The sequence below is a fragment of the Monopterus albus genome, unplaced genomic scaffold, assembly GCF_001952655.1.
Source record: "Monopterus albus unplaced genomic scaffold, M_albus_1.0 scaffold3.1, whole genome shotgun sequence".
Lineage (NCBI taxonomy): Eukaryota > Metazoa > Chordata > Actinopteri > Synbranchiformes > Synbranchidae > Monopterus > Monopterus albus.
Window position 1 is genome coordinate 8449909 of NW_018127883.1, and position 8842 is coordinate 8458750.

General features: G+C 41.1%; 1 protein-coding gene and 1 long non-coding RNA gene across 2 annotated transcripts; one reads left to right on the forward strand and one right to left on the reverse strand.

Moving 5' to 3' along the window:
- Positions 1-827: 827 nt before the first annotated feature.
- Positions 828-1833, forward strand: LOC109961815 (uncharacterized). The gene is made up of 3 exons (XR_002275179.1): positions 828-926; positions 1031-1211; positions 1495-1833. It is a non-coding gene; the product is annotated as an uncharacterized LOC109961815 (long non-coding RNA).
- Positions 1834-6933: 5100 nt separating this feature from the next.
- On the reverse strand, positions 6934-8032 carry LOC109962145 (homeobox protein vent1-like). Its single transcript, XM_020603596.1, has 3 exons — positions 7650-8032; positions 7331-7563; positions 6934-7224 (listed from the first exon to the last, which is right to left on the reverse strand). The coding sequence occupies exons 1-3, from the start codon at positions 7921-7923 to the stop codon at positions 6976-6978; spliced, it is 756 nt and encodes a 251-aa protein (XP_020459252.1). The 5' UTR covers positions 7924-8032; the 3' UTR covers positions 6934-6975.
- Between the last annotated feature and the right edge of the window lie 810 nt (positions 8033-8842).

Sequence of the window (8842 nt, forward strand, 5' to 3'; positions counted from 1 at the left end):
AGAACAGTTATGTAAGTTGGTGCTGAGACTAACTGCCCCCCCCTCAGACACACTCTGAGTAGTCTCACAACAACACTGCTCTCCAAACACCAATCTGAGTAAACCAAATCAATAAATAAACAAAGAGAGACAGATCCTAACCAAGTACAGTCTCAGTGACCAGAACTAAATGACTTCTCAAAATCAAAACTAGGGAGAGGAGACAGTATGTATCAGTATGCCACAAGCCAGGGATACTAAATGACCTAGACACACACACTTTGGTAATCTTGTTTGCTGAAACTTTCAGGCCAATAAAGCCCATTTGAATTAAAATTAATTGAAAACAATGGTATCAAATAGGCCTAAAAGCAGTGGTGTAAAAAAAGCACAGTAATTGTCTTACAAAAGTTGCAAAGTCGAAGTATGAAGTATGCTGTTAATATGTGATTCGACATATAAAATGTTAGAGTATAAAACAGAAAATGCTGGTAAGGTTTTTAATGTTACACAGCTGTCCTTGTGGTGCTCATCATCAGCATCTTTAGCCTTGAGATCTTTCCTGTTACAGTGTGATGTGGGATGATTGCTTACCAACCCTGTGATATATGACTGCTGTTCTTAATGGTGCAAACTCAGAGGTTTGGAGGAAAGAACACAGTTTCATCTTGGGTTGGTTGCACTGGCCTTGACATGCCATAACACTCCCTCTGCTACACATTGCATGGCCCACACATTTGTGTGTGTGAGTCAGTGTCTCACATCAGCACACTCTGAGAGTCCTTGTCTAGAGACCTTGAGTGGGGGCCCCTGTTCTGGGAGAGAGTTCAAAAAATTTGAGTAGATAAGAAACTTTTCCACTGTCCTGAACGTTTCCCTTCTTCCCTGCTCTGCTTCTGACATCTGCACCATGTGCCAGATAGGGGATAATAACTAACATTTCACTGGTAACTAGAGTGATTGGAGCATAGCAGACAATGAACTTTGCAGAGGCATCCAACATATGTATCAATGTAGCAAGCCGTCTCTTTGTTACTTTCTCTCTCTCCAGACACATCTGTCCTGTCCACAGGTGTGATGCCAAGGATTGAAACCAAGGAGGGAGGATAAGTGCTGAGTGAGCACAGACAACAGCTCCTCTGTCTTTCTCAAACATCTTCAAGGTCCCTGTGGAGGGATAAATGGCCAACAGGAGGTTCTTTCCCAGGAGAGACTCATCTGGAGCTTTATGGGTAAGTCCACTTCACGCTTCATGCATTTTATAACTCTATTCATTAAACAAATGTAAAAAATAATAAAAAAGTTTGAAACTAGGAATATATCATCTAACATTTGAAGTGTTTTCAAAAGATAGAATGTACATTTGGTTTCACTTTTATATTCAACAAGTAAAGCTATTTTGATTCTAAATATCAAGCAGCCCCACCCGGTCAGACTGAAGGGATATGGGAGCTATTTCTTCTGTTGTATATGCTGGCATGTAACTGAGAGGCTTTCTTCATGCCCACTCTTCAGGTTCCAGTGTGCAGCAACAACAGGCAGCAGGGCAGGACTCGCTGTTCCTTTTTCCTATGCATATACCTTTTTGAGATGTAGCTTTAAAGAGGCATAGGGCATGGGAAAATGGGGCTGCAGAGGTATCCCACCAGGCAGACAGCTGTTTCATCATCCTCACACTGCCTGCAGATGATCTTTGTGTCTCTGTGATTCTTTTTTAAATATAATATCATAACTCTGATTTCTTCATATTCATTCAAGATGACATTGTGTGTGTTTGCTATATTACTGTTCATTTGAAACATCTTTTTACCAAAACACTGTCTTTGTTTTTATTTGGAATAAAGACATCTTGGTATAAAAAAAACTGCATTATGTTTTTTGACTATTTAAATTACATGAGATCTTTAATTTGAGGAGACTGAAAGAAACAGCGTAGACATTTTAATCATTTTTGTTGTTATGTTTACGGGCATATACATGTCATAGAGCAATGATACACTAGGCAATTGTTTGGGCAACTCTGATTAGCAACAGTGCCTGAGAAATTGCCTTGGTATTGCTGCTTTCATCCCATACAGGACATTTTTTAGCAGATTTACAAATGTGTTTACCTTTATGCAGCTAAAAGTGTTTCCAGTGTCACTCACAAATGGCATATAGTTTCCTAAAGCTTCTATTCATTTTTTATCAAGTCTAATATTGACACTGCACATACTAACAGTGGTAGAAGAAGTGCTCAAATTGTTTACTTAAGTAAAAGTAGTGATACCACAGTATAAAAATAAGTCTTGCATTTAAGTAAAAGTATAAAAATACTCATCAAAATATACTTAAAGCGCCAAAAGTAATTGTACTCATTGTGCAGAATAGCACTTTTTAGATTAAAGTATATTATATTATTGGATTATAATTATTGATGTACTATTGTGTACATCACATGTAATGATGAGTGTGGTAAAGGTGGAGCTAACTGTACCTTACAAGCTGCTAATATGAAGGACTGGTGGGTATTTCATGAATTTCACACCAGGGATCATTAAAGCCAGATGATTGTGTTTTATTTTGAAAACTTAATCCAATTCTGAAAAGTAATTAATAACTAAAGTTATCAAACACATGTAGTGAATTAAAAAGTACAATATTTGCCTCTAAAAAGCAGTGAAGTCATAGTGTGAAGTGGCAGAAAGTGAAAATACTCAAATAAGGTACAGATACCTCAAACCTGTACTTAAGCACAGTACTTCAGTAAATGCACTTAGTTACTTTCTTGATATTGTGAGAATATCAAATATACTATCAGCAGAATGCCCCTAAAGCATCAGAAGTAAAAGTACTTGCTCTGCTGCTCTCTGTTCCAGCATCCACACAGTTAGCACTGCTCTCACTGAACTTGTAAACAACCTTTGGCCTTTCCCATCATCCATCCTTGGCTCCAGCCTGTCTGCTGCAATCCAGCTGCAGCTGTAGTGAGACTGTTAGCACCTCTTCACCTACCACTCACCTGACTCCAAGGGATCAGTCAAATATTCATTTTCATTCAACTACTCACCAGTACTTTGCCCTCTCACAATGGATCATTTATTGATGCTCATGTTGCCATTAGTGCCAGGAATTACCCCAGTTAATGTTGCTGACTGAGGCCTTGCACTATCTGGTGAAGTGCTGTACTGTATAAATGGATGTATGCTTCAGTAAGCCTTTAAATGAATAATGTTCTTTTCATCATAATACTTACTGATGCATGGAATTCTAATAACATCCTCTGATAATTGTGCCTCCTGGTAGGAGATGTCAGCATTTATTTTCCTTTATAAATTCACTGGTATATGCTGGGAGCAGACACTAACCACACACATCCTGTGAATCAGGCATGTGGCTGCTTAATATAAGCAGCCAAAGGAGCCAGATCTGACTGACACATCATATATCAGTGTCTCATAACCTGCAGTGAATGTAATCACTCAACCGGTAGGGTTTTCTTTCTGAATATTTAGCTAGTGCCACCTAATGACTTGAAGGTGAGGCCATATACACCTTGGGCAGACGTGAAGGCGCCCTCCGTTTGCGTCTTCCATGTAAGTGCGAATTGTTCAATTGGGAGACAATAGAGCTCAATGGAGCTCAATGATCTAGCACTTACCTCGTCTTTGAAGTCCCTTTGAAGATGCAAATCTACAGCAAGCAGAACGGTCCATGCCCCCGGAAGCCAAATGGAAATATTTTTAACCACTCTACAGGACCGAAGCAGGCTGGCCAGTGCTTGTTATTTCTCAATTTGATCATTTTCCATAATGTGTGCTTGCAGATATTTTAACAAACAAGTGACCTGAGTGTGAAAAAAACAGCTTGCTTTTTTAAATTGTCCACAGCGACTATGAAGTTTCTTCAAAGGGAAAAGTAGAGGAAGATAAAAAAAACAGCATGATCACAGTATGGTGAAAACAGGAACCGTAGGCTGGAACATTTGGCCCCTTTATTACAGCTAACATCAGTGCTGCAACAGATGGCAGCTGTGATGATTTTCTGGATTTTGCTATTCATCATGTGCTGTCACTTACACATTTCATATTAATCACTGTGCAAGGAAATCATTATTAAATTTGTGCAAACTCCCCCTCAATATATTACTTTAAAGACAACATACAATAGCCTAGTTTATATACAGATGTCATAATACAAAACCTAAGTGTGAGATGTTATGATATAGGTCATGCACTAAGCTACCAATAGAACAGCTGGAGAAAACACTGTATCAAAATTGCAAACAATTTTGGCTCAAAGAGTGAAGAATTGAATGTAATCTTGCATTTAGTTTTATTTGTGATTTAAATTTTACTGTGAACATATTTACATTATTTGAATCATTCATACAATTTACATTAATATATCATGTAGACCGTCTGACATGTTCACAGCCTCAATCTTTGAGAGAGCAATGGAAAAGGTATCTAGATTCTAGACAGGAATTAGGCAGAAAACCTTGACAGAGCTCAATAGAAGTGAGGAGGCAGGATGACCGGGTAGGAGCGGGGCTGGGGCTGGGGCAGAGGAGGGGAGAGGGCCGTCCTTTGGAACAGCTGCTGGCACGGAGCTGTCCGCTCAAGACGCGGTGCTGAAATAACAGAGGAGGCAGTAGCACGGCCGGGACCGACAGAAACTCAGGGAGCACACCCTGGACCTCCTGTTTCAGCTTCACCCTTCTGTTTTGGAACCACGCTTTCACCTGGAAAATGCAACACAGCCATTAATTATCACTCGTATGCGCATTATGAATCATACAATGAGTTTATTTATTGAGCTTGAAAGCCCACACCAGCAGCTCCACACTTTAACTACCATCAAACCTATGAAATTTATTTCACTTTGCTGTGACTTGATTGGGGACCTGGGCAATGTCTCTGGAGGCCTCTTGCCACATATTGGTGCCCTCTGTCTCAAACCAACCTGAGTTTCGGAGAGGTTCAGCCTCTCAGCAGTCTTCCTTCTCCATGTAGCACCCACGTATTGTGCTTGATGAAGGTATTCTCCAGTTTGCTAATTTGCTCGGATGTGAATTTGGTCCTCATCCTTTGTTGCTGGATGGCTTCACCTTTGCTGTCACCTCCCACCTCGCCCTCAGATCCCGAAGAGTAAGTGCAGCTAACTGAATGGAAGATCAGCAATTTTAATTAACTTAGTGAAAATCAATACCTACACAGAGGCCTGTAGATTGCAGCTCTCAAGACAAAGTTTATCAAGCAAATTTACTGTTTGGCGAGGCCGGCGTATATTGGCTTCTCGATTTCTTTGTAAATTCCTCCTTCTCACTGTGGACTGTGTCTTTAGGCTGCAGGGTCCTCTCATCATAGAAACCTTTAGAAAGCCATTCTACTGAGAAGATTGCCATGTTGTGTCCGCATTTTGAAGGTTTGTGTTTCTGGCCTCATGTAGTAAGGGCACGCTTCTTTATTTGCATATGGAAAGAGATCTCAACGAATGATAGAGACTTGATGGTTGTTGTAATTGAGGATAATAGAGGCTGGGTCGTGGTTTTTCTCACGTTCATGGCTGGTTGAGATGCCCTGGCGCCAGTAAGTCTGAATGTCAGTTACCTGGTAGCTCGGGCTAAATGATCTCTGCATGAAGTGATTCAGAACTATATTCACCACTGAATACAAGATGCTCAGAGCTGCTTTGGGTCCCAGTGTGTCTTTCTCCTAACGCATAATTAGAAATAACCCATGTTCTATAAAATGTCAATATATCAAATAAAAACATTTTGTTGTCTGAGCAATGATGCGTCTGGAGTTCAAAATGACAAAACTGTTAAAATTTTAAAGTATTTTTTGTAAAACTTTGAAATATCAAGACAATTCAGCCCCTTTTGTTCAGGGAGAGTTGCTTGCAGCCTGTCACAATGACGAAGTCTTTGTTAGGGTGTGACCCCTGTCCGTTTGATCTTTATTGACCTATGTGAAAGAAACATTTATTTGAGGGATTCTGGGCATCAGCTAACCTGTAAGACTCCAAGACAGCTGAAGATGATATTGTTTTCAAATCAAACTTAATTCCAAAAGACAATGTACAGCAAGTATTTGTATATAGCAATTATTTCCCTGCATTTGCAGAAAGTGAATGTGGAGTGGAAACATGAAAATAATGTCCTAAGTCAAATAATCTAAGAATAAACTGCAAATATTGGCCTACAAGTAGCTATTCATTACCTTTGTTGCTGTGCATTTAGTTGGGTATCTCCAAATCTCATCACATCATTAGGTTTTAACCTCAGGCCTCAGACTTCAAAGTAGAGATCAGATTCAGTGGCCACACTAAACTCCAGACTCTGTGGAGCCAGGCCAGAGTGTAAACTCATCAATGAATGGCTTAACTGGGACTAATTGTTGACCATGATCTCCCCGTTAGCTGGCTTTTGAAGTGCAGAGATGGGAATTAACAACGCATATGAAACAGCGCATTGTTGTTTACAGGTTAAAGGAAAAAAGCAGCACTGACCACAAAGTCTGTATGAGGCTCGCATGGTGTATTTTATGTTTTAAAACAGTACATGGCCCATTATCCTCAGTAGCGGAATGTATTATGATTTGTTTATATGGATTACTTTGGGCTTTTTTCTCATATCATCATGAGAGAACACACAATGAGCTGTGGTAAGAACCTTTAACCTTAATGAACAGCCGCCATCCTTATCAGTTCATTCTATTCTCTTCTAAAGATGAAAGACATGATGATCCATTTATGTTGAACTAATCCCACAATAAAGGTAACATCAGCTGATATCCAATGATTGCGCCAACAGCTTTTCGCAAAGCAAAGAGGATACACAGTTTAGTGCTGCAGTACAGAAGGTAAACTTTATTTGAAGATAAATATATTTTTGTTAATTATATACACGTTTTATATCACATATAATAAAAACACGTCAAATAAGATAACTCTGGATTGCACATTTGTGATTTTTAAGTGTTTCCGTCGGAAAAGTCTCTAGTTGGCAGACCTTCAGTAGAAATATGGGTTATGCATCACAAGATGAGAAGAGTGATGAGGGGGCATCTGCGGCTGGAGAAGTATGTGCGGGACAGAGTGTGGGAAAAAGGCCGGGCCTGTGGCGGGGTAGTGAGAGCGCTGTCCGGCCATGCTGTGGTATTGAACCGCGGGGTGGAACATCATCTGTGGAACTTGGGGAGCGAGGTAGTCCTGGACCTCCCGCTTCAGCTTCATCCTCCTGTTTTGAAACCAGGTCCTCACCTGAGAGAAAGCAAAAATAAAGTTATTATCCCGTGCGATATGCAATGAGACTTTAGTCGTTAAAACCTATTTAAATGATTTAATTGTGCTGAGAATCCAGGCTCACCTGAGTTTCTGTGAGGCTCAGCTTCTGTGCCGTCTTCACTCTCTCTCCAGCATCCAGGTATTTGTGCTTGTTGAAGATTTTTTCCAGTTTGCTGATCTGCTCGGGGGTGAATTTTGTGCGCACACGGCGCTGTGGTCCCTCTTTTCCCGTCTCGGTCCCCTCATCCACAGAGAGACACTCAGAGGAAGCAGCTTCACTCTCATACCCGGAGGAATAACCGCTGGTTTCTGAAACTGAAGCAAGGAACACTAGTTACAAACACCACGTGTGCACAGTGGCTGAGTTATCGGTTTAAAGTTGGGAGGCCTATGCTACTTACTTGGTGAAACAAAGCTTGTTGGATGCACAAGTGCGCACGGGCTAGAGTCCTGATGTCCGCTGCTCTCCACTGGCTCCGTGTATTCAGCGGACTTTGATGGTTTGGGTTTGGGCTGCAGGTAACCTTTGCCAAAAGTAGGAGGACGAGGCTGCACCATGCAGGGAATATGAGGTCTACAGGTTGGCGCAGTATCCATATCAGTTCCGTGGTTCTCAACCAGCGCGGAGTTGTGATGGCTCTGGGCCAGCCAGTCCACAGAAAAGTATTTCACCATGTTTACAATGCACCTCAGAGACCCGCAAACCCACCGAATGCCAAAGGGTCTACCAGCAGTTCCTGTCCAGGGGCAGGTTTTATAGAGCCCTGGCCCTCGCCGCTGTTTGCATATGTAGAGGCACTTGTTAACGCCTGATCCTTTCCAATGATTAGAGGTTAATGGCTCGTTATTGAAAATTTACATATCCTGTGAGTGTGTGAAAACCTGGTGCCGCCAAGTCTGTGAGAATCCTCCTTTGCCCGCCCAGACTGAAACTGGGATACAGTATCTCATGCCTATGGGATACAAGGTCCCATTGCTGCTGCATAGGGTAGCATCGTCTCCCTAGTCTTAAAGTTCATATTTTAAACAACTTTCTCCCACATGAATATGTAATTTAAAATACAATAATGTTACCTGGGTCTGACGAAAATAAAAATAATGAACAACTTGTGGTTCAATGATTATAGTTACCAAGTATAGGATTTGCTCTTAAATCAGTTTTCTGGAACTTAGACCATAACGTGTTTATGTCTGGTGCATATTCACTAGCTGCATAGAGAAGAGGGTCAGAATATTGGGAACAGCTCTGAATTATATGTAGCCCAGTTCAACACCACCTTTGACTATGACATCAATAATAAACATATGTTGGTCTTTGGTTCTTGTTACCATTGCAAACTCTGAGATACGAGACAGTCCAAGTAACTTCAAAACAGTGCTGATTTATTCAAAGGATCACAGGTAAAATATCTTGCACCTCCAAACTGCACGCAGACAGATGTAAGATGAAAGACCCTGAGCCCACCAGGCCTATACATTATATCCCCTCGGTTGGGCTAGCCCCATACTACACAGAAACGTCAACCGAGACGTCTCTGTTGCCAGCTTTGCAGCTGGTCATAATAGTAGTCAAAACATGAAGCAAATCAATGTG